The sequence below is a fragment of the Seriola lalandi genome, unplaced genomic scaffold, assembly GCF_002814215.2.
Source record: "Seriola lalandi dorsalis isolate HSWRI2012SDOR001 ecotype SW California unplaced genomic scaffold, Sedor1 jcf7180002054972, whole genome shotgun sequence".
Taxonomy (NCBI): Eukaryota; Metazoa; Chordata; class Actinopteri; order Carangiformes; family Carangidae; genus Seriola; species Seriola lalandi.
Window position 1 is genome coordinate 6023212 of NW_019525660.1, and position 24172 is coordinate 6047383.

Here is a 24172-nt window from a genome sequence, read left to right on the forward strand (position 1 = left end):
TGCTTAGTCCACAGAGAAATACACACAGCCCATATTCAGAAACTGAGCCTTAAAACAAGCCATCAGAACTTCTGTAACTTTGTGATGTCACAACAAAGCAGTCGCCACCCAACTGACCTGTTGTTGCTATAGCTCCAGAGAGAAGCCCGAGAGAGCCGTAAAACTACATTGAAACGATTTTTGGTACTTAAAAGTTTTCATTTTAGTTTTCATACTAGATTCCCCTGTATCAGTAAAGGTCTCACACTTTTTGTCCAAATGATACAGCTCTGTATTTTAATTTAAAACTAAACTGTTTTGGTGTTATTTATTTTGAGTGCCATAACTTTGATCACAGCTGTCTCTTATACCACAGTGCACTGCTGGGGTTCTTTTTGCTGTTGGCCACAGTCAAACTGAAAAGTGGCTTGTCCCTGGAGCACTTTGGGATCTGGATTTTTTTGTCAAAGGTGCGTGAGTGACATTTTCATATGGTAAAATACGTTAGAATGGAACACTAACCAGTCAGACAGAGAGAATCATTATGTTTCTGAGTCATCAACTAAAGCTTAAATGATTTAAAGCATCAATGTTGTAACAAAATGGTTGATTATGTGAAATCAAACAGATAAAAAGTAGTCATATTCTGTAATCTTTTCTTCACAGGTTACTGCTATGTCCCTCTCCCCATTCATTTTCTCCATGGACATTAATGTTCCATCTTTGATGTGGTGAGTAGCTCAGCTGCCTTAATCCTTGTAGGTGATGTGTAGGTGTGTTTGTTTTAGCTGTCAGAAAAGTCTGATATGTGAGTGGAGCTATTTCTTGGTCTATAAACTGATCCAAGTGACAGTTCTGAAGGATATCTGCATGTGAAATTATTATTGAATCCAGTGTTTTGTTTTTTGTAATGTTTTAGAAGCTGTCTGATGAAATGAATAAAAGAAAAATGTGCAAAACATTGATTTGAAATATATCTAATTAACTAAATGCATGGTGTAACTGGATTCACTGTTCAGATTTCTTTATGTCCAACCTTAAGTTATTTACTTCTTTTTCTCAGATTAAAATGTTTAGAACCTTTCTGAAACCACCAAACATCTTCGAACAAGATGAATCATTAAACTGTTCGTATTTATATTATTTGGTTACAGTGTGGTCATCAGCCATGTTGGCGAGGCCCTGCTGGTGTATTCGGACAGAGAACCTCGGTTGTGATGAACCACAACGTGCACTACAGCATGAAGAGATTTTTTTTTTCTAGAAATTTAAAAGAAAATATTTTTCTAATCTTTTCTGTGTACTCTGATAACCTGCTGACCAAATAAAATAATCTTTGTGTACATACTGTCTTTTCATTGTACTCTAATCTCACAGGTAAACTGATACACTGTATGTTGAACAAAGACTGAAATAAGTTTCAACAAAAAGCATTAAAGTTAGATTTAAGTAAAAGTAAAGTATGCAGTAAAAGTAAAAGAAACATGTTCTTCATATACAGTGTAGTTACTGTGCTTCACAGGATCTTGATATTATTGAGTTAAACACTTGATTATGTTCAATCCGACTGAATGAAGAACTGCAGCATGTACAACCCTCCATAGACATGTAGGTAACCTTTATTTATCTAAACATATGCTAAGCATATTTAGTATTTACAGAAACAAACTTTTACAGTTACAGACAACATGTTGAAATGAAATATAACAACATTCTTCATATGTTTTTTTGCTGTAAATAGGTCGATTCAAACAGTCCCACACAGAAAACTTCTTCAGCTCTGCTGGTTTCTCTCCTGCTTTGGGGAAAAAAAAGCATTGAGTGGTAGTCTTCTCCGTGAACGTACCTGAGGATTCTTCTCTTCCTTGATATAACCTACAAACAAGGAAAGGAAAGTGAAGATAGTGCAACAGAGCATGTGGGATAAAATGTTCTGCTAATGTATCACTACAGTGGTTTAATGTTAAATTACCTCTTTCAATACATGTTTGTGTTGATGGAAATCCAACTTCCCAGAAGTTTTCAGGAGTACAAGGAGGAATGTAAAGAAAACGGTGCCTTGAGCATGCAGACAATTTTTTCTCCTTTTCCTCCTCTGGAAGATGGGCGTAATACTGGAGGAAAAAAAATATACTTTAAATAGAATCATCGTTAAAACATGTCAGTGTTATTTAGCTTCATAGTCAAAATACTTACAATTTCACATTCCTTGCAGGTAGTGCCCTTCAGTTTTCTTCTTTCGTCTTTCTTGCGAAATACTGCCACGTGTGCAAATGTTGGGTGTCTGATCCAGAGAGAGATCATATAGGTGGGAAACTTACAACGTCTGTGAGCCTGGAATCTAAAAACTTAAGTCTGTCTGCTACTTTTCCTCGTCTCTGTTAACCTTCAAATGTACACCAAAGCATAAAATATACAGCAACCAAAGCCCAGTAAGAATACCCCCCGACTACTGTGTAAGACAGTAAGGCTCACCGTGCTTTACTGTGACCTGGAGAGTTTTCAGGAGGATCTCGTTCTAGTTTGGGAAACAAACACAAGCTAATTTCAAGAGCTCACCTCTGATGACAAACACAGAAATACTGGTCAAACTGATGACAAACACACACTCAGTTCCTCTTAGTCTGGAACCCTACCACTGTCTTTTTCTTCCTCCTCTTCTTCTTCATCATCATCATCATCATCACCATCATCTTTGGCACAGGGCTGGCTCTGGCCTAAGTGTGAACTGTTGTAAGACTTGTACTCCCCGTAAGCTGTAGTGTCGAACATCATATCCAAACTGTCGTTGGCCTTCTCGCCAAGTCCTTGAAAACAACACACGTGAAACTGTCAATAAAACGTTTTAATCACAGCGCATTATCAGTTTCTGCAGATAAGACAGTATCAGCTTATGTCAATCACAACATTTCAGTGAGCAGTTATTCTAAAGGTTGAGGTTTATATTCACCAGATACACTGTCCCTCCTGTCCCGATGCTGGAGTAAGCTGTGACTGACCCAGGTGCAGTCAGTATCTGCCAGTTCTCCATGACACTGTGTTTCTTTTTGCTAAAATACAAACAAAACCTCTGTCAGACTCCATATATCCACATGAATACTAGTGACAAGACATCACCAATGTCTTTCAGACCTTTTCACTTTTCATGCACAGTCACATTCACGAGAAGTCTATGGATTCCCGATAGGTGTCAACCACAGAAAAACTTCACTAGCAAATTGGACCAGCAGTCACAGGCTGTCACTTTACAGCTGACAGGATGTTTGCTTAACAGTACATCATACTGCAGCCTTAAAAAAAGTTTTGTCAACAGACCTGAAAAATTTCATGCTTCACCCAATTCATATTTAATGAGGGACTCTTTATAATCCTCTTTGTTCAGAACAATGCAGCTTTATTGCTAAAACAAGGCTCAGTAGCTGAGTAGCAGGTCATGTGACTGTACCTCATCTCCTCTCCACTCACTGTCATACATGGACATGTTGAGTGCAGGGTCAATGCTCCACATGGGCTCCACTCTGTGCTTCCCTTCAGCTAAGAAAGCACAGTTAGCACAGTCATATTAAAATTCAACTGAATATTATGAAGAAACACTCAACCTGACTGTCCTTCAAATGATCTGTATCACAAAGGACAGTAGCAGGTTAGAAAACTCACCATTCTCTGCTTCATGTTGGTCATGTGAAGCGTTCAGAACGTGCAGGGGGTGTCTTTCCTTCCTATCACCCTCCCCGTCTCCTTTAACCTTCCCATTTGGTTTCTTGAAAGCAGGACTTGCACAGGAAACATTAAGCCTTTGGCTGGAAGTCCCATTTTGTGTTGCCTGAACCTGTTTAATGTTAAAGAATATTTAAAACCACATTGAAGAATTATTCTGTTCAATGTTTCATTAACAGCTAAAATGTAACCTTTTCACATCAGAAGAGTCTTGGAAGAAAGATTTAGTTCAAAACCTAAACTTGCTGAAAGTTTGAAAAGATGGATACAGTTGGTTACAGGATATAGAAGCCAGGAAACTAGATTTGGTTCACAAACACCACCTGATAATGGTATTGCAATTCATCTTGCTATCTGACACTCATTCATATGAGCCTTTCAGATACATCTCTGACCTTACTGTCCAGTGGCTGCTTCATGAAGCTTTGATTGCTCAAAGGTGTTGAGGTCTGTCTGTTCATGCGTTTGCCTTCCCTTTGTATGTCCCCCTTCTCCTGGATCCCTTGACTGTTGTCACTTCCCTCCTTCTTCCGTTTTGCTTCGTTAATGGAGTTACCTTCTGAAAACCTCTTGACTCCGGGGAGAAGAGACGGGGACTTTTCTGTGGTTGAGTCTGGACTGTAGATCAGGGTGGATGAAGGGGAGGAGAAGTAAGGCCTTGAGGCAGGAAAACCAACATGGTTGTGTTACTGTTTTTCCTAGGTCAAGCCTGAATTTTTCAAATTCTGCACATTGTACATTTTTAGTTTATATGTTATTATTTAAAACCACTAAATCACGAATTTGCAGATTGATACTTTTCAGCAAGTGAATGTGTCCCGACAGTTGTCATCCTTACTTTAAACAAACTTCATTCTTCCAGAGGGTTTTTGAGCTGCTTTGCTGCCCTGCAGTCGTTTCAGTTTTCTGAGCAGAGAAAAAAATAAGGAAGCAGAAGAGTTTAAAAATTCAATTTATGTCATTTATCATTTATTATGTAGTGATTACACTGTACCCGTATGAACCGTACCTACCATGTGACCACTGTCAAGATGAAGTTCAAGGGCACAGGTTTCTGCAATCACCTCTTCCATATCATGAGTCACATCATCTGAAAAGATACAGAGACATGTTCAACCAACAGTCACAACACAGGGCTCACAGTCTGTACATCACTCCCATATCAGATGACAGCGGTGGGACTAAATCCAATTTCCCTGGATGGATTATGTTTCAGAGGCAGTTTATATTTTGCTATAAAGTTCACTCATCAGTTTCCTGGTGTTTCCAGGATGTAATCAGAGCCAACAAGGTAGAGTTTTCTGTGTGTGAATTAAGCTGATATGATGGGTGTGTTTGTATAGATAAATGTTGCCTGGTGCTGCATTGGGAGCTGTCAGAAATATACACACTAGAGCGCAGACAAAACCACTAAGAGCACAAAAGGGTGTCAAATAACTCAAGGGAAGAAATACTGTATAAAGTAACAGTTTCCAGTTTCTGTTCTCTTAGAAACTACGAATACCGTCCTTCCTGTTTTTACATTTTTTAACAGGAGTACATTGGATGATGTCATACCTGAGATTTGGGGTATGTCCAGTTCACATGTATTGGGTACAAGCACTTTTGCTCTCCCAGGATTCTTTGAGGCATCATCAGGCTCCTCATTCAGCTCTGAAACAACAACAACAACAACAACAACAACAACAACAACACATGTTAGAAGACTGGGTGCCTTCAGGCAGGGGATTCAGGAAAAAGACAAGGGCATTAAATGTCTGGAGGTTACTTTACAGTAGACTGACCATTGAAGAGTGATTTTTCACGCTGTGGTAAAGGCAGTTCTGTGTAATGAACGTGTCTGTGTTTGTTGATATTTTTACGTTTCTTCAGTCTGTTTGCCACGGGCAGCGAGCTCGGCAGGACAGGTGAGTCTGGGATGATGCCTTCCTCCTGTTCTGGGGGTGAGGCCTGTTGGTGCTCTGAGCTGAAAAACAAAATATACACAGTAATGTCTAACTGAGAACTGAAACTTGTTCCTGCAAAGAACACCACAAATTAATAACTCAACCTGTCCTTCTATAGAAATGTATGGCGGTGACTTGAGACCTAAGCAGAAGTGAAACCACTTTTTGTTTCCAAACCCTGCAGGACCAGCAGGACCTGCAGGGTTTGGAGCCGTCTTGGGCAGGTTTTACAGAATACGGAAAAATTTGCTGTTTTTTGTTTAGTTGAACAATTGAACATATTGAACAGACAAGATGTTGACAAAACACGGCTTTAACAGACTAAAGAGCTTACAGAGACATCTTTAATTTCTGCAGCTCCGTGTGAAGTTTTCTGTTTTCATCCTCCAGGCTGTTTCTTTCACTCTCTGTGGAACAAATCACAAACAACAGAGTTTCATCACAACTAACGTTATGCTCTTCAACATACCAAGAGCTTTATCTCATGGTTCAGTGTATAGTCAACATAAATCCACAATACAATCATAAATCTCATGAGGCTTCTCTATATTTAGACAAGACTGAGATTTTGCAATAGTGTTAGTTACTCTGTGAGGCCTCACTTAAACACAATGGTGCTTTGAGCTCCATTTTCAAGATGACAATACTAACATGTTGAACAAGTTCTCCATCTTAGTTTAGTGTGTTAACATGCTAACATTTGCTGATTAGCACTAAACACTAAGAACAGTATTTTGGTCATAAGAGCAGAGTACTGGACAAACTGACATTTTGACCTAAAGATGGCACTAGAGGAAAAGTTATTAGGATTCATTGTGTGGATAACATGCAGGTCTGTAGAAAATTTTGTGCCAGTCCATCCACTAGATGTTGAGATATCTCCAAGGATAAGCAAAAAGGTCACTAAAGTCAGGAGGATGCTTCCTCTAGGCACCATGACAGTCAGATGATCAAAACCTAGACTGATGTAACCATCTCTAGAACTAAGGACGCTAAAAAGGAAAGCCTGAAAAACTTGATAGGCTGTATATTGGAAATAAAATGCCATTTAAGGGCTTAATTAACAGTTTACTGAAACTACATTACATGTCACATTAAACCACAAACCACAGTCCTGAAGGTTAATGTTACTGCAAAAACAAAATATTTTCGATGTCCTCTTTTATAAGAGGTTCACCTGTGTGTTCTCTCTTTCTTTCTCACAACAGGTAGTGTTACTCTGTAGTTAGCCACTGCTCTATCAAACAGTAGAATAAGAACAACTCACTCAGCTTGGTGATGAGGCTCAGATTCTGGTCCTGGTCCTTTTTCAGGTTCTCCTCTAAGATGGCACATTGATCACACTCTCCTTCTCGGAGCCTGGAAACAGTGAACATAGCTTCTTGCCTTTATGTTTCATATGATTTCAACTTAACCTGTCTGGGAGGATGTTACCTTTCCTCCAAGAGACTGATGGTGTCCTGCAGGGTTGTGTTTTGTTCCTTCAGTTGCTGGTTGCGATTGTAAAACAACCCAAGCCTCTGGGCATCTCTGTAGAAAACAAGAACAATGACAGTCTTAGCTGCAACGATTAATTGATCAAATGATCAATTGATCAACAGAAATTATTTCTATAATTGACCCATCGTTATATATTTTAAGCAAAAAACAGCAAATATTTGCTGTCCTTGGCTCCTCAGATTTGTTTTTTTATTGGTGAAAAAATAGAAAGTGACAAACAAAAAGTGACATAGAAGACATTGTGACCATAACACGTTGCAGACAAAGTGTATATGAGATTTCCTCGGATTTGATGCTTTTCTTTGGCATAACCAATTTTAAACCAAAGATCTCTGGGTTTTATTGTTGGTCGGACAAAACAACAATGCTGAATCCTGTTCTTGAAAATTTATAGGTATTCTTTTTTAATCTTATACAGAAAACACTCCTAGATAGATAATGGCAACAAGACTACATTTAAACATTCACAAATAATATTCTGAAGTTAGGGTTAAAAATGCTTCCGTTATTAGGGTCATCATTATTATTTTTAAAAGCAGAGTGACACAGTATACTCACAAACGGCGCTCCTTTTTCAACTTGCTCACTTTCGCCTCCAGTTCTGAGAACAGCAACAGATGCATAAAACCCCAGAGTACATTTTATTTTAGTATTTGACACAAACCGATAAGAAAATTGAAAATTCACTTGATGTATGCACACAGTACATCATGGGGTCAGTTACCTTGAAGTGCATTCTGGTGGCACTCGCCAAGCTGTCTCCATAATTCTTCAAAGAGTTCTACTGATTTGTTTGTCCCGCTGCTTGGTCCTGGGCTGCTCATCCTGCAGTCACTGCTACAACACAGCCAGCCCTCCAACTACCAGCCAACACAAAAAGACAAGTGTTTATCACATATCTGTATTCATGTATGATTCGATGCACACATTGGTCTCTCAATGTAATACTACTATATTGCACTACAAGCACTATGGCCTTATTTCTGTCTTGTCAATCCAGCTGCAGTTCTTTATAATGACATCAACAATATTTTTGCCAATATCCCTCATGCCTCGTTTCCTTCCTCATGTTATGTACTTTATATTTGCTTGGCAAGAGTGAAATTATTTTTCATTTCAGTTAATCTTTCGTTTACCAGTATCCCCAGTTTGTGTCTCTTATATTATACAACTATCTAAACTAACTATACACAGAGAAATTTTACATTGTTATATGTCCATTCTAAGGCTCACTAGTTACACTCAACTCTTGAGGTATTTTGTTCATACTAGTGTTACACCAGCCCCAGTTTGTCTCTCATGAGTCACAGAGATAAACACCAGGTCCCCTGAAAGATTTTTTTTTTTTTTTTTACGTTTTTGCTTAAAAACTGACTCAAGTGATTAATCAAATATCAGAATTGTTGCCAACTGATTTTCTCAGTCCATGACCTATTCAGTTATTCAATTAATCATTTCAGCTCCAGAGTGCTGGGTGACATGTACAACAGGGGCCACCCACGGATGTTTACCCCTGTGGTCCCTCAGGAGGTAAATCCGGCCCTGACGTTACATACTAAGCACAATACAAAACACGCACTTCGTTATATTTCCCGGTTTTAAAGTAGGCTAAACATTAACGGCGCATTTGCTCACCCAACAATATATGTAGTACATATATATACTGTACTGTATATACAGTCTGTCGGTAACCACAATGACAATAGAGCGACAAACGCTGACGTTAGTTAGCTTAAAAGTAGCTTTAAAGTAAACAGGACTTACACCGACGGGGTTTAATCCAGCCTAAAACAGTTAGGCCGACAAGTTAACGTCGATTTAGAACTCACTCAGGAATCAGGTCTCCCGTTTCGAGAAAGTCCACAACAGACTCAAAACTGACGCGCCACCGGCGACGTGCTTCTTCTTCTTATTATTATTCTCCTTTCGGGCAGGCTGGGCACGGTTCAATGCACTGCTGTCTCCTACTGGTGAAGTAACGTCAATGCTACGGGTATTTTTCAGGCATACGCCCCGCTGCATGCTGGGAAGTCTTCCTCTTCATACATCCATGGGTTTAACCTATCGGTTCAACGGCCTTATTGTATTACTGCCAACTTATGATTGTATATGATTTGCTCAATCACTAATTTGCAGTTAAGGGCAGTTTGAGCTACAATGGATCCTCTATCCTCCAAAGCCTAAATCTATTCTAAGAACTTGGACTATTTTAGTTTGCATTTATTGCCTATTTGTTTTCAAAGTTGCTTTATCAAACTGCTTTAGTCAGGTGTGTTGGTATGTGTGCGTGTCAAGTAATTAACAGACAAAAAAACTGGAATTATCCAATTAAAACAGTAAGACTGCAACCAGCTATGAGCAACTGGAGTTAACAACCGTTCAGTGTGTAAAATATCAGAAAATCAGTCTGATAATAATTTACACATATACACTTCATATCTGCCTGCCAAGTGTTTTTTGGGGATAAAAAAATACTGACACATACACATACACATAGGGAAACACTGCTTATTCTGATATTTGTTTTTATTTTTGGTCTTTCTTTAGAATACAAAACAAGAACCAAAATCACAAAAATAACATTTACAAAACATATTATTTAACTGAGGTGACTGAGGCAACATAGAAAAGCATGTCTGAAACAGTGATATGTGGGTCAGCCTGGAACCTTGAGGTATAACAGCGAGCGAGCGATGTCAAAAGGTCAGATATCTTTATGAACGTTTTTTTTTTTTTTAATTAGTGCCTTCACTCAGTAATGCTTTTCACAAATGGAGTTTAACCACATCATGTTTCCCTAACATGTACACAGTTAGCAGTGATTTCATGATGTAGCGCTTCAGACCTAAGGACAAACTGATTATTGTAACAGGTCAAAAACGCAAAGCATGTCACACTGTGGCAACATTTTTAATGGTTTTTATTTTAGTCCTCTTTCATGCAAACACATAGACTCTCTCTCTCTCACACACACACAGACACACACAGACACACACAGACACACACACACACACACAGACACACACACAGACACACACACACACACACACACACACACACACACACACACACGGTGCAAATAATAAAAAATAAAAAAAACATCCTCTGCTTGCTCCCCACCACTAATATTTGCAGCTAAAATAAGTGAATTAACACAGAAATCACCCAAAAGTGTTTCAAGCAGGAAACAAAAGCTGCTTCAGATGGGTTTTTTTTCCTAAAACGAGTGGCATGGCAGGAAAAATAAAACACATGAAGTGATGAAGTGTAGGTATGGCCATCAGTCAGAGGCATAAACTCAAAGTTCAACCTTTCTCCTAAAATACAAAAATGGTAAGACATAATGCATATACTGCATCACTGAAAGAAACAATAAAAACCTAGCATCACTTACCAAAACACAAAGCAGTGAAAATAGTACAGTTTAGTCTGCACTGATTTGTGCAGGTATGTTTTTGCATGAAGAAACGTTTCTTGTCTTTTCTTTCACATATAAGACATGGTCACTGGTGATTCAGCATTGCAGATTATTACTTTTTTAAGTTCCTTTGGATGTGTGCCTTTTGTTGATTTTGCATCTGTCACAGCAGGTAGACTGAGCTAGCAATACTTCATATATTTATATATACACATGCATTCAACACCGTATGCTTCTCCCAAATTAAAAAAAAAACAAAAAAAACAAAACAATTCCAAACTCCCTTTTCACCACTTAAGAGTTTAAACTATAAAAACCTGCATGACAGTCCACAAAAAGTTTGCATGGAGGCTTTGCTGTTTGATGTGAGATATGCGGCAGGTTGTAGGGGTGCTGGCGCTGGGGTGTGGCGTGGGATGCAGTCTTATTCCGTTAAGAGGGGGTCATGGGGACGAGCCTATTCTTCACCTCCCCCCTGTCTGAATGGGCCTCTTTCTATGTATTTGTGTTTTAGATTCACATTATGCTGGAAGAAGAGTAACTGGTTGCAGACACTGGCAGAACAGGTCTTCACCAAGAGCAAAAAACACTGGAGTAGAGTGTGAATGCATATCTACCATCTTCTGACCTGCAGGGAGAACAACACGTAGAAATACAAAGTTTGAATCTGCATGTATCTTTAGTGAATTGTTTTAGATCCACACATCATACTCACGCTTCCCTCTCTTCACCACTGCGGGGGCACATAGCTGTAGCTGGGTGTGCCAGGAGGCCGATATGTGGGCATCGTGACTTGGTGGGGGGCAACAGGCGCTGGTGATGGAGTCGTCAACAAAGTTCCTGAGAAGCAGAGTGAACACCATTAACCATATTTTCTATTCAATATGTGAAAGAATGACTGACTTAATTTTATTGTATCTACCAGTATCTAACAACATAACACATTAACATAATCCAAATATGGATATCTGACACACAGGAGCAGGAGATTTCCAACATCGGAAAATAACAAATACATAAACACAGCCACATGGGCACAAACATAATACACAGATTTAAACAAACACATCCAAAACGACACTAAATATAAATATGCATCCATCAATGTCAAACATGGTATATCTTATCATGTTCATAAGTAAATAGTCTGTAATCTATATAAAGTAAAGTCTGAGGATTTTATTGATCATAGGTGATCCTCCTGCTCCACACTTATATGTATTATATATTCAGATAATGCAAAAGCATGATCAAGAAGGCCATTAAATTAAAGCTCCATCCTCAGGTCTAATCAAATCAGGTCTGAAACATGAACTTTTTTAAGCAATATTTATCATAAATCATGTTACACAAGACAATAGAGAATCATTTGTTTTAACTTCAGTTACTTCACAACATTTACAGATTCTTTCATCTTTAACCACAACTGACCTGTGTATAGTGATCTCTCACACTTGGAAATTATACTGAACATAGTTTTCACATAATGTTATCATGTTGTTTCTTAAAGAAACAATAAACCCTCTGTTTTAGCCTTTGCCAGATGTCTTCTGCTCATGTGTGTATGTATTTGAATTCCTTCATGTCCAACTTCGAAAAAAATTCTCTTCAAATCCACAATAATGTAATAAAATGAATGACGCCTGTGCATCTGTTACAAAAAAATCCTAATAAAATATTTCACTAGCAAACAATGAGGTTGGTTGGCATGACGACCAACAATGAATATAAAACTTAATTAAACATTAGATTGATAAAACACTGTGGTTTACCAGCGGACATGGCCATGGTGGTGCCAGCCACCATCCCCATGGCAACACCGTTGGGGCGGGGCGGAGGGATTGGTGGGGCATACATGGCTGCAGGCATCCCATTCGGCTGGACCACGGTTGTGTGATGAATAACATGAGGCGGTGCAGCAGCATACAGCGGCTGTGTGTAGTAAGTGCCTTGTTGTTGTGAGGGTATTAATGCCTGGATCACAGAAGAAAGGAATAAAGACATGAAAATGAAATGGCAACATCAAAAACATCCAAGGATTAGAAATTATAGCGCCAGCTTGAGGCCAATCCCTGAAACTTCTTAAAGCCAGAACCAGTGCCAAAGTCTGTCAGCCATTGAAACCATAAACGTACTGACCTGTGCGTATGGGTTCTGTTGGGGGTAGGAGCTCCTGACAGGGTAAACAGCAGCAGGGTAGGGGTTGGGTGAGGAGGAGTATGGTGGGACAGTCCCTGTGTTGGGAGAGCAGGACATTTTGAAAGGAGTGCCTGGAGCATAGCCTGGAGTGGGAGGAAGACGCTTCACATTAGTGCTGACAATTTTCAAATGTACAAGTCTCTTCCAGTAACCGGCTGTGGATGAAGAGCAGCTGGAGTGATTTGACTTTTCTTTTCTTTTCTTTTCTTTTTTTTTTTAGTATGACTAATGCAGTTTGACTGATTTTCTCTATATCAGAGTCAGGTGGCAAATGCTTGACTTTACATCTTGAAAAAGGTCTTCAGACTGAAACTTGGAGCTTGTAGCTCAGTAAACATAAATGTCTGTCTACACTGCTACAGAATGAATGCTTTCATTTCATCCACTAGTTATAGACTCAATCATTTGCTAAACTGTCACATTTTTCTGCTTATCAGCCAGGCCTCATTTAATGATACTACAGTGGTATATGAAGTATGTATGATGTATGAGTCCCTTCTTACCACTGGGGAAAGCTGGGTTTGCTCCTGCGTAGACACTGGGAGTGTATGCTGGAGCAGCTGCTGCATAGCCAACAGGAAATCCAGCTGCTTCACCCAGAGAAGAGAAAACAAAAAAGTCAGTCCTTGTTAATTTCTTCATTTTAGGATAATCTCTTGGGAGTAAGAAATTTTCTTAAACCATTACACATCAACACATTAAATTACCTGGGTACCCTATACCCTTAGTATTGGTAAAGGGGACCCCTGTTGGCGCAGGGCTGTACACTGGATTCATTATGGTCACGTCGTCACAGATACTGCAATGAAAGAAGCACAGGCCACATGAATTTCATCAGTTTCATGACATGTTAAATTTAATGCAGAGTAGAGATGAGCATATGACAATGAAGCATGCCTGAGAATTCACTGTTTCAACATTGTTGATTCAACAGCTTGGATCGGCTGAAGACAACCGCCTGCCAGAGTACATCTGAAGCTTCAAAGATCTTCAGAAAAGCTTAATTCAGTTTGACGGTTTGGGTAGTTTTTCAGATAAACTATGTGATCTAATGTGATGGACAATAGTGGCATAAAAAGAGAGGAGAATAACAGTAATCAGATGATTTAATAAATCTCATTCTCCAGTCACATCACATTGTAACACATGAAATGTTACATGAATATCAACACTGAGATTAAAACAAATCAGACAACAGTGACACTGAGTCCAAGCTACTACCTTACTGGTGTAAGATATATTCATATACAGTGTCAACAAGCATATTTTGTATCCAGGCAGTTTATTTATTCAAAATTTATGTCACATGTTGCACAGTCACATTTACATTTAATGAACAAAAGGACTTTTATTGCTCACATGAAAATCAGTTGTGAAGCTTCGACCCCAGTCTTTAAAAGCTGCTAACCAGATGTTGCTGTACTTGCTTTGAAGCCCTGAAGCTATGAATCGTTTTCAGGAACAAACAGAAAAAAGGCTTCATCAGACTTCATTCACCCATTGTTAAAGTAAAGATCAACTGGGTAAATCTATCACAGATCCACAAGCAGCTCTTCAGAGTCAGTGAGAAACTTTCTTCTTCAGACACAAAAAGAAGTGGTAACAAAATACCTGAAACACACCTCACTAGCATGATAAACAGAGTCAATGCCGAGACCTCACAGCTACAACTAAATGAACTAACAAGCACAGTCAGCTTGTGTCACATTTAACCAGAAGACAGAGCAGACTGCAGTCATTATTGATCCTAATTAAACCTTTTGCAGTCAAGAGCTGCTTAGCCTCAGCAAGTCAAATACAGAAGAACAGAAGTCGTTTACAATTATTTATCTATTGTATAAATGGACCTGACATCTTCCAATCAGACCACGCAGACACATGGAACAGAGCAAGGCATGATGAAGTGTAGATGTTCCCCCGACTCTGCTGGTGGTCAGCAATGGTTATTCATTGTTCCATAACAGGCTCTTGATTAATTCCGTCAAAACCGTCACACTAATCTCAATAATGTAGCTTGGTTTGTTTGCCATTTTCACAGTGAAGCTGTAGCCATCATTAGTGTAGCTCTCTCTAGTGGACAGGAGAGAGTATATCATTATCACTTATGCAAAAAAAAACCTACTAAATGTATATGGCGTAAAGAATGCATCATGACAGCACTTAGACAGATCAGTCTTTCATTTCAGTGATCAGAATGATGTGAAGCAACAAACGTGTTGTACTGAGGACATGAGATAATTATGTGGTGAGGAGAACAGTGAGGAATACCAGCGGCTTAAATAGGATGACCTTGCCAGGTCACAGTCACAACAGATATTCACTTTTGTTCCTTTATCTTTCATGTGCTGTCCACACATATTCATAACTGCAAATCCAATATTTAATCAGAGCTGGTCTCATGTTTTACACAGTACGCCTAATTTAACTCAGTGCAAGCACTGTGATGCTGCCTTAAACATGCCCTAACTCAGCTGTCACTGCGCAGCTGAGTTTATGTTTAAGGTATGAGCTCTTCCATCCCATAGAGAACATCTTACTGTTCACTTAACTTGACTTTTACTGTAATCTGACAATGTGTACAATACAATGTATAGTAAAGCTGAAATCAACACCTTTTGACTCTCATGGATATTTCAACAGTTTCCTAAAACAGTTTCATACATTTATTCAATAACGTCAGATTTGTGTTTCAAGTTGCATAACAACACTTTCTTAGATCCTGACTTCTACTCCACATGATGCTCATTAGTTGAAAAACAGGGGAGAGTTTTGTCTCTATTCTGTCCTCAAGCGGTGCACCAAACACCATTACGTCACTTTACAAAGAAAATTTAAACAGTAAATGAAATGCACCACTCTTGTCTAGTGACCAGAATATCAGTATCTTAGGCAGTTATGGAGTGAGCACAAACCCAAGTCTACTTTATAGTCTTTTTATGGAAACCACTTACATTAGAGCTGCAACAAAGGAATGTTTTCATTATCGATTAATCTGCTGATGGTTTTCTCCATGAATCAACATGTTTTGTCTATAAAACCTCAGAAAGTACTGAAAATACCTGTTATACAGATTTCATGAGTCCAGGGTGATGTCTTCAGATGTTGTTTGTTTCTAACACACTCACTTTATTATCATGTAGCACAGAGAAAAGCAGCACATCGTCACATCTGAGGAGCTAGAAAAAGCATATGTTTGGCCTTTTAATTTATAAAATGACTAAAGCGGTTCAGTTGTAGTTGTTGATTAATTATTTGTTGATCAACCACTCAATTAATCGACTAAACGTTGCAGCTCAATTTGATAGCTCTACATCAGAACAGTGAGCAGCAGTAACTGCGTGCTGTCCAAAAGGTGTTCATGTGTATTCAAATATCTAATAGCTCGTATCAGGACAAACAACACAAGCTGTGTCATCTCGTTCCTAACACAAAACTGATATCAACAAACACACAGCGACGTACAAGCAGCAACAGAGCAGAGAGCAGAGCTCAAGCCTCAGGACACACGCGACCACACAGCGTTTTATTTACAGGTGACGTTATGTTCCTGTAGAAATAAAGATGGCAACCTGTCAGCAGAACAACTGGAGAGGTACGTACGGGGCTTTGTTAATATGGTCTCGCTCAGCTCTCAGCCTGCGGTTAGTTGAGCGTGTCTGTCGCTGCAGGTACGTTCCTGCGTCCACAATGACCTGCTGCTCATCTGTCTGACCGCAGGAAAACACCGGACCGGCCCCGGACAGCGGATAAATGGGGGCAGCTTGTCCACAGGCCGCAGAGCACACAGACAGCTGTGTCCCGCAGCTCCGCTTGTCCCAGTACCACAAGTAACGCGCGCGCGCGCACACACACACACACACAAACACAAACACACACCCCCTTATGTGGACAATAACTAAAAGTGAGTTAGTGTACCTGTCCCGGCCGGCCGTCTGTCCCCCCCTCTGGTCCTCTGCCGTCAGATGAGACGTAGCTGATGCTGGTTTGATCTCAGATGCTTTGCTGAACTCTTTTGAGCACCCCGCGTCACTTCCGAGTAGTGTCACGTGGTCTGCCAATGTTTAATATTACTCTTTGCTTTTTCAGGTGATCATTTGATTTTTGTTTTCTTCTTCTAATGTGTTGTTTGTATGTTTTTATAAAATTTAAACCTTATTTTTAAGTTCTAAATATAAGCACAGTCAGTAAAAGCACTGTGGATCAAATTAAAAGAACGTAACAGGCCAGAAATCGGAATTTATTAGAAACCCCGGTATTTGAGTTGAATCCAGTTCCTCTGTGCTGTTAGTCTGACAGGGTCGGTACCATGGTCGGTACAATGTCACACTGCTATACTGTACCGTCCGGGATCCTGTCACTGCAACACCGTGTCAGCTCCACGGCGGCGCTGCCCTGGGGTCCTGACAGGACATAACATTTATTTGACTCGAGCAGGAGTTTCTCTTCATTTGATAAATCAACCCACCATGATATAACCCACTATAAGTAACATCTATACCAACTATTACTTTTGTTAATTAATCTATATGTTTCATTTCTTTAACATTACAGTGAGTGTAGTTGCTCTTCCAAGACCTTGACGCATCACTTCCATTCAGCCATTGAAGTGGGGGGAGCAGGGTCCGTAGTGTTGTGGTTCCAGTGCGACTTATGTGTGTTTTCATGGAAATGTTGCTATGTAACTCATAATTAGTAATCATTCTTCGGTGTAAGCTCAAACTATTCTGTCGGCTGGTGTCGTCGGTGAGGAGCAGGACTATAATGTCTGGAGCCGTCGGTGGAGGAGGAGGCTCCTCCTGTCTGGGCGCAGCAGCGGCAGCTAGTTGCAGCTCCGCCGGCTCTCCCTACACTGCTGCAGCCGGAGGAGGCGCGGGGATAGCCGGGAGGCTGCCAGCCCGGGTCCTGGAGCATGTTTTCTCCTATCTGGAGATGTCTGACTTGATGCGGTGTTCGCTGGTCTGCTGGCACTGGAACAATATCCTCGCGGATGAAAACAGCGAGGTGTGGCGCAGCCTCTGCACCCGGTCCCTGAGCGATGAGGCTCTGCGGTCTGACATCCTGTGTAACCTGCCCACCTACAAGGGGAAAGTAGGTTTACCAATGTACCACTGTTGTGTCTTGTTGGTAGGGCTGTGAGTGTTCACAACATGCATTTGAACATTTGCCCGTTTAGTGTTACCTTTGCTCTGCAAACACTTACAGCGTGAGTCAAACTGCACACCGTCGTCAGGACAAATCAATATGCTACAACATCGTATGCCATAAAAGCCTTAAGAACGAAATGAAGACATAAGAATTAAATTGGCAGATTCTTAAATGGGGTTTGGTGCAAGGTTGTTTTGAAGTGTCAGAAGCACACATTAGCCCATAGACCCATATTTTATCAGATCACAGCTTTTGCATCATATGCAGGTAAATGATAGAAAATTAAACCTATATTTAGAGCAGTCTCTGAATGGGACTGTCAGTCGGAAACATTTCTTTATTTTCCACGGGACCATGTACAGTTGCCTCAAGGAATCCTAGAAGTCCTTAGACCTCACTTTGATCCAGTTATAGATCAGACGACACTTTAAAATGCCAAAATCCAGTTTTAAATTGAAACCTTGCACACCTGCTCAATATATTTTTCGTATTAAGAGTTAGTCCTGTGTTGATCATCATAATCATAATCATTTACTTAGACAACTAATTGTGAAACACCCATACAAAAACTTACAACTCCAAAGCCCTAACTGTTGGAACACATTGTGTCCTCAATGGTGGAAATACCAAAATCCATGACCGTGTCTCAACTTGGATATGCAGGAATCCATATCTAGTAACAGATGTTTTCCAAATCTCTAGAAATTACCAATAAATGCAATTACTGTAGCAGAGATTCTGCAAACTATAACAGCAGTAAATTAACTGATCCATTTCTTGTCCTCTATAGCTCAAGGCCTTTCAACATGCTCTGAGCTCCCATGACTGCTCTCGCAATGTTTACGTGAAGAAGAACGGCTTTACCCTGCACCGCAACCCTATTGCCCAGAGCACGGATGGTGCGCGTGGCAAGATTGGCTTTTCGGAAGGACGGCATGCCTGGGAGATCTGGTGGGAAGGCCCCCTTGGCACCGTGGCTGTGATAGGCATCGCCACAAAGCGGGCAGCAATGCAGTGCCAGGGCTACGTTGCTCTACTGGGCAGTGATGACCAAAGCTGGGGCTGGAACCTGGTCGACAACAACCTGCTTCATAATGGGGAGGTTAATGGAAATTTCCCACAGTGTAACAATGCACCAAAATATCAGGTGGGAGCTGGAGTTGTGTCTGCATGTCATTCGTATCCTCATCAGGTTATTATTCTTCTGTTAAAATGATGTTGAAACGTTTGCACTGATTGATCCAAATAGTTTGCTGTGGTACTGGTGTCCGTTTAATCCAACATAAACATGTCATCATGTGTCCACAGATTGGGGAGAGAATTCGGGTGATCCTAGACATGGATGACAAGACGTTAGCCTTCGAGAGAGGATTTGAGTTTCTTGGAGTAGCATTTCGTGGACTCCCCAAAGCCTGCCTATTCCCTGCTGTCTCAGCAGTATACGGAAACACTGAGGTCACCATGGTGTACTTGGGAAAACCTCTGGACGGCTAGAAGCAGAATAACATGTGCCACCATTCAAATTATCAAGCCACTGGTGAGTGCAGGACTTTGACTGTCAACACAGTGCCAACCATGTGTGTTGCACCATGTCAAAAGTGGTCATGTTTCCTCCAAGCAAAATAACTCTATTCACATACGTAGAGAGGACTGTTGGCATTTCTACTACAGCGGCACATGAACCCAGTCAGTTTTTGGACTACAGGGAAAAGGGTGTGGGGACAGTCATAAACACGTGGAAGTGTCCACTTTTACAGTTTAGCTGCTGGACCTTTTATGTACAGACCAGGGGAACATAATTTAATTTCATGTGATTCAGTGCTGAACATTTACTTGATATTTTGTCCGCTTGAATGAGGCCAAAACTCTTCTAAACTGTGGCAAATACTTTAAGACATAATTTTAATAAGTGACACAGTCGTTGTTATGAATAGCTATCTGTTGTATGAGTTAACACAGGTGAACTATAATCAGTGACTGGATTATAATGGTTTTATGCCAAATGTGACCTAATGTTGTATTTTGATAAAGGCAAACAGAGAACTTAAGGACCAACTGTCACACATGTGCATGGACACTGGTGTATGGACTGAATCATTTGCCCTTTTAAAATACTCATCCAGTAATGGTGGAAACTATATCCGTATCATGTTAATGTGTGTCCTTTTTAATGTGCTACTGTAGTATTACACACTATTTATTGGTTTTATCTATGGTACTATAGATACTGTATGGTTATAGGGTTCGAAAATAAAGTCTATAAGGTGCCACTCTTAGAACAAAGATGGTTTGATGCTTGTGTTTGCAGCACAGATGGTTGTATACCACAGCCTGTCGATTTATCTGCGCAGTCACAGCTGTCCAGTTACACTACATGTTTCCAGCCCATGTTACACAAATCTGTCCCCTGAACTTTGGAAGGAAGACTCAGAGCTAAAGAGCTCAAGCCTATAAACTGCATATTGTCAAGGTCTGGTAAAAACCATGTATCTCCACATTTTGTGATTTCGAATTGTTCAGATAAATTGTTCTTTTACGTGTTGAGAAATATTCCTAAATCTTAAAATAAATGAATCATGCAAAATCCCATTGATTTATGTGAAAAATACATTGTCACAAAGGTGAAAAACAGGACTGTTTTTCTTAGCCCATGAAAGGTTTTGCAGATACATGGATTTTGTAGGCTAGTGATGACATGCTTATACAGTAACTGCAGGAGCTACTTTAGGACATTGATTTACTGTAAAGAATGGAGACAAATTATGAAATATACAAGACGAACCACTTCAGATACATTAGTTCCTCCAGCATGAAAAGAAACTGCACAACACAGGCAGGTCACACATCAGCCTGAGAGTGAGTCTGCATGAAAAGTATGTCATGTAATGTTCTATATTATATACTACTCTATATACTATATACTATACCAAGAGGAAGTCTGTCCACAGCTCTCATCTTTTACCTGTTTCCACAGAAGACAGAAGAATATAAATACATCTGATCTCCAGTATAGAGAACAGGAAGTTATAAGACTAAGGTTCGCTGTCAGACACCATTTTGAATCATGTCATTAACACTTTTTTAATTCAATTTTATTTGTATAGCGCCAAATCATAATATACATTATCTCACTAAATTAATATATTATCTTTCTAGTTTTAATGTTTTAAGTTATCTTTCAATGTATAATGTATGTGCTGTTAAATTTCAATATTTTTAGCAACAGCTAAAAATATTGAAATTTTACATTGCTAGGATCATAAGTATATTTCTGTTGGCTGAATAAACAGTTAGAAAGCCTTTTTTTATATCTAAAATAATTCTAGAGCCTCTTATTATTCAAGACAGGAAGCTGGTATCTGCCACACATATGCCTGACCTGCTGTAGTAACACTACTAAACTGTAAACAGGAAGACCTCACAAATATAACAACATATGCCAAAAATAGGAAACCTGCATTAGCAGAGCAAAAGTCATCCTTCAGCAATACTAATTTAAAGACTGCATCAAGATATTTTCCCTGACAAGACCTAAAAATAACCTGAATCACCTCCTCTGACAAACAAAACAGTTTAAGCTTCACATTGGTGGTATTTTTATCTGGAGTCTCCCACTAAATTGCTACTATATTTTATTCATCTAACCATTTACAAAATGATTTATAAAGGTGGTGCAACACCGGACTCAAGCTATATTCAGTTGATTGGAACATTTTACTGCTCTCAATATGTGTCTGGTATGTTTGTTGTGAGATGCATTTTACAAATTTCAGGCAGCATCTTTTTGTTTTGAAATCATGACTCATAACTTAGGATAAACAGACAAAACCAAAGTGCCACACTCACAGACACTCAGCCTCCATCAGCAGGAGACAAAAGACACCACAGTGGACACACTGTTCTGCTGCGGTGTATAGGAGAGGATAATGATTTATTGAATATGTGTGTCCAATGCTAAGAGCGTGGCTGCCTTATATGGTCCCTTTGTCTTTGAATTTCTCTGTCTGAGTGTTTCCTAATACAGAGCAGTCTCTCCACTTTCCTGTCATTCTGTCCTGTTCAGACTGTTTATCAGTGTCAGTCTCTTCACCTTTACTTGTTTTAACCACGCTGCCTGTCTGGCAGTCAGTCTGATTTCCTCCGGGCTGTGTTTCTAATTGCAGTGTCACTACCTGTTTCCTTAAGAGCACCATCAAACCTGTTACACATGCCTTAGATTGACCTTGTTCCCATACATTAATCCATTACATCCCTGCATCGATGTGAATCCTATTGATGATTTTTTTCTCTAGCTCCACCATGAGGTAGATGTCGGTGGTTGGTATGAAATATGACTCAAAAGGTGATCTTAGAGAGTTCTTTAATGTGCTGATCAAAAGGTTCTTTGCTGTCAGACTTTGAGGAATCAAACAGTTGTCAAGTTACTTGGTAAAACTGGTATCTGTGTCGGGCTGGGCCAATGAACAGTATCTCAGTTTTATCTGGATTTAGGAGCAAGTTTTTGACATCCAGCTTTTCAGAGCAAAACAAACAGGCCTCTAACAACATTAGGAAAGGCTAGTATCACTTTAAAACTGAGAAGCTAGTGATCTGATGAGAGAGACAGTCAAATCAGAAACCACAGTCCCACGGTCTGTGTTATAGGTCACACTTGAGCTTTTGCACTTGTTTATATTTAATTTTAGAAATATCTTTACATCATAAATAATGTATTCCTTTATCTTAAATCCTTCTGAGAACACAAACAGTGTAAGACTGACTTGAAACTTTCAGAAACCTTAATTTTTTTGAGGGGTCCTATAAAATGTAATACATCCTGTTTCCACAAGAGGACAGTGATCAACTTGACAAGATGATTACACAAATATGTGCCTTGCCACCACAGAAAAGCCCGGTCATGTGCAGAGGGAAGTCTCAAGAAGATAGAGGTTTCCACCTTCTGCTTAATAATAAATCTGGTATCAAGTAGGTTTTCGAAAACTGGATCTGTTGTCATTGATCTGCAGCAGAGCAGTAAAATTTAAAGCTTATAATATTGAAAAACAAGTGATGTATGTTTGAAAGATATTAGGTGGAAGATGTGAATTATGTCTCTATCTGCTGTTAGGAAAGAAAGTGAAACAGGAAATTAAAAGAAAAACACTAAACCTGAGAGACTAAGAATTCATCCTTATGTTTGCAGTTGTCATTGTTGCTGCTGGGTATGAGTTGCTCACACACGCCCTCACCCGCCCTCACCCATGGGACTTTACACCCCAACTGCCACATTATCCTCTCAGCTCGCAGAAATAGAATGCAAATTTTCATTCTATGTGTTGATGAGGCTTCAAGTCCTGAAACAGATAAAGAATAGTTCTCGGTATTCACACGTCTGCTGCACATGTTCACACTACTGCACAAGTCCACAGGTGGAAGTGAACATGCTGATTTACACAGCTACTTAAACCATGTACATGTAACATCTGGAGCCAGTAGACCATGCCCATGTAACAGTTTATGTCCACTGTGAAGATATTTTTTCAAGTCAGACTGAGACTGACCAGAGATGTAAGGCAGGGGGGTTAACAGTGACATGTCTGTCATACTGCAGAATGATTTTTCTTTCTCACAAAACAAAGCTGAGCAGTTCAAAAGTTTGATTACATTCATGATCACTTCCTAGCAGTGTCTTCCTTCTTCATGTCTCACGTTACCCACGTGCATTTGCGTCTTAATGTCTGTGCACAATAACAAACAAAAACTCATTCAACTGCTCCATAGCACTACTAATGGTCAAAAACTCCCCAAGGAACCTCGTAAAGAATGTTTATTCTTTTATTTTTAAGTTTCAGGTTTGATTTTTATTTATTTGATAGTGACAGGAGAGAGATGACATCGAATAATAGAAGAAGGTCATGCAGCAAAGGTCATGAATGACAACTTCAACCCTCTTTCACAAGAATGCCCCCAACATTCTTCTTCTGTGGTGTCCTTGCCACTGTTCTGCAGTATTGCTGTCACTCCTGGTCACTGGAGAAACTGCAAGGGTTGGTAGGGACAAAGTGTAGCCTATGTATGAAACTGAATGTTAGTGGGCCCACAGTGAACCTCATGTTTGCAATATATGAGATTAGCTGTACATGAGCATACGGGCAGTGGTGGCTGGACACAGTGACAGTGAACACAGGTCATCTTATTGTTGTGTTTTTTCACTTTGTACAACCAGCTCATGTGCTCTCTCTCTGGTTTTACTTAAGCAGAGTAAATCCTACTCAACATGGATTCTTAT

The 24172-nt window shown here is 39.8% G+C and overlaps 4 protein-coding genes across 14 annotated transcripts in view; 2 read left to right on the forward strand and 2 right to left on the reverse strand.

Moving 5' to 3' along the window:
- Nucleotides 1-1322, forward strand: part of slc35d4 (solute carrier family 35 member D4) — a 6401-nt gene extending 5079 nt beyond the window's left edge. Inside the window, exons 13-15 of the mRNA XM_023398028.2 lie at nt 356-449; nt 646-710; nt 1134-1322. Of these exons, the coding sequence (XP_023253796.1) occupies nt 356-449; nt 646-710; nt 1134-1197 (223 nt within the window). The 3' untranslated portion in view covers nt 1198-1322. The remainder of the gene's footprint in view (nt 1-355; nt 450-645; nt 711-1133) is intronic.
- Nucleotides 1323-1578: 256 nt separating this feature from the next.
- On the reverse strand, nt 1579-9098 carry rbbp8 (retinoblastoma binding protein 8). Of its 3 annotated transcripts, none has more exons than XM_023398012.2 (19): nt 8972-9098; nt 7867-8002; nt 7701-7743; nt 7077-7172; nt 6910-7001; nt 5977-6049; nt 5481-5662; nt 5254-5349; nt 4710-4786; nt 4535-4602; nt 4092-4353; nt 3637-3808; nt 3425-3513; nt 2930-3029; nt 2616-2786; nt 2455-2497; nt 2176-2263; nt 1952-2093; nt 1579-1854 (listed from the first exon to the last, which is right to left on the reverse strand). In XM_023398012.2, exons 2-19 carry the CDS (start codon nt 7964-7966, stop codon nt 1754-1756), a joined length of 1995 nt encoding a protein of 664 aa, XP_023253780.1. In that variant the 5' UTR covers nt 7967-8002; nt 8972-9098; the 3' UTR covers nt 1579-1753. The 3 variants fall into 3 exon arrangements, with proteins under 3 accessions (XP_023253780.1, XP_023253781.1, XP_023253779.1); XM_023398013.2 differs by having other exon boundaries at nt 4092-4314; nt 8907-9060; XM_023398011.2 differs by having other exon boundaries at nt 8907-9060.
- Nucleotides 9099-9650: 552 nt separating this feature from the next.
- fam168b (family with sequence similarity 168 member B) lies at nt 9651-17182 on the reverse strand. Of its 8 annotated transcripts, none has more exons than XM_087171731.1 (8): nt 16675-17141; nt 14119-14201; nt 13467-13558; nt 13263-13346; nt 12700-12842; nt 12333-12534; nt 11276-11400; nt 9651-11188 (listed from the first exon to the last, which is right to left on the reverse strand). In XM_087171731.1, exons 3-7 carry the CDS (start codon nt 13534-13536, stop codon nt 11288-11290), a joined length of 612 nt encoding a protein of 203 aa, XP_087027857.1. In that variant the 5' UTR covers nt 13537-13558; nt 14119-14201; nt 16675-17141; the 3' UTR covers nt 9651-11188; nt 11276-11287. The 8 variants fall into 8 exon arrangements, with proteins under 8 accessions (XP_087027857.1, XP_087027854.1, XP_087027859.1 ...); XM_087171728.1 differs by having other exon boundaries at nt 13263-13349; nt 16675-17135; XM_087171733.1 differs by lacking the exon at nt 14119-14201 and having other exon boundaries at nt 12700-12794; nt 16675-17182.
- Nucleotides 17183-17372: 190 nt separating this feature from the next.
- On the forward strand, nt 17373-20488 carry fbxo45 (F-box protein 45). 2 transcript variants are annotated; one of them, XM_023397980.2, is made up of 3 exons: nt 17373-17847; nt 18695-19096; nt 19213-20488. In XM_023397980.2, exons 1-3 carry the CDS (start codon nt 17521-17523, stop codon nt 19396-19398), a joined length of 915 nt encoding a protein of 304 aa, XP_023253748.1. In that variant the 5' UTR covers nt 17373-17520; the 3' UTR covers nt 19399-20488. The 2 variants fall into 2 exon arrangements, with proteins under 2 accessions (XP_023253748.1, XP_023253749.1); XM_023397981.2 differs by having other exon boundaries at nt 17377-17847; nt 18695-19051.
- Nucleotides 20489-24172: the final 3684 nt, after the last annotated feature.

Coding starts and splice junctions, on each gene's coding strand:
- fam168b (XM_023397940.2), bottom strand. CDS start 13,536: ATGAATCCAGTGTACAGCCCTGCGCCAACAGGGGTCCCCTTTACCAAT. Junction 12,535..12,699: donor AACAGAACCCATACGCACAG/GTCAGTACGTTT, acceptor TCTGTGATCCAG/GCATTAATACCCTCACAACA. Junction 11,401..12,332: donor CACCATGGCCATGTCCGCTG/GTAAACCACAGT, acceptor TCTGCTTCTCAG/GAACTTTGTTGACGACTCCA.
- rbbp8 (XM_023398012.2), bottom strand. CDS start 7,966: ATGAGCAGCCCAGGACCAAGCAGCGGGACAAACAAATCAGTAGAACTC. Junction 7,744..7,866: donor CCACCAGAATGCACTTCAAG/GTAACTGACCCC, acceptor TGCTGTTCTCAG/AACTGGAGGCGAAAGTGAGC. Junction 3,030..3,424: donor GTGAGTGGAGAGGAGATGAG/GTACAGTCACAT, acceptor TTTGTATTTTAG/CAAAAAGAAACACAGTGTCA.
- fbxo45 (XM_023397980.2), top strand. CDS start 17,521: ATGTCTGGAGCCGTCGGTGGAGGAGGAGGCTCCTCCTGTCTGGGCGCA. Junction 17,848..18,694: donor TGCCCACCTACAAGGGGAAA/GTAGGTTTACCA, acceptor TGTCCTCTATAG/CTCAAGGCCTTTCAACATGC. Junction 19,097..19,212: donor GTCATTCGTATCCTCATCAG/GTTATTATTCTT, acceptor ATGTGTCCACAG/ATTGGGGAGAGAATTCGGGT.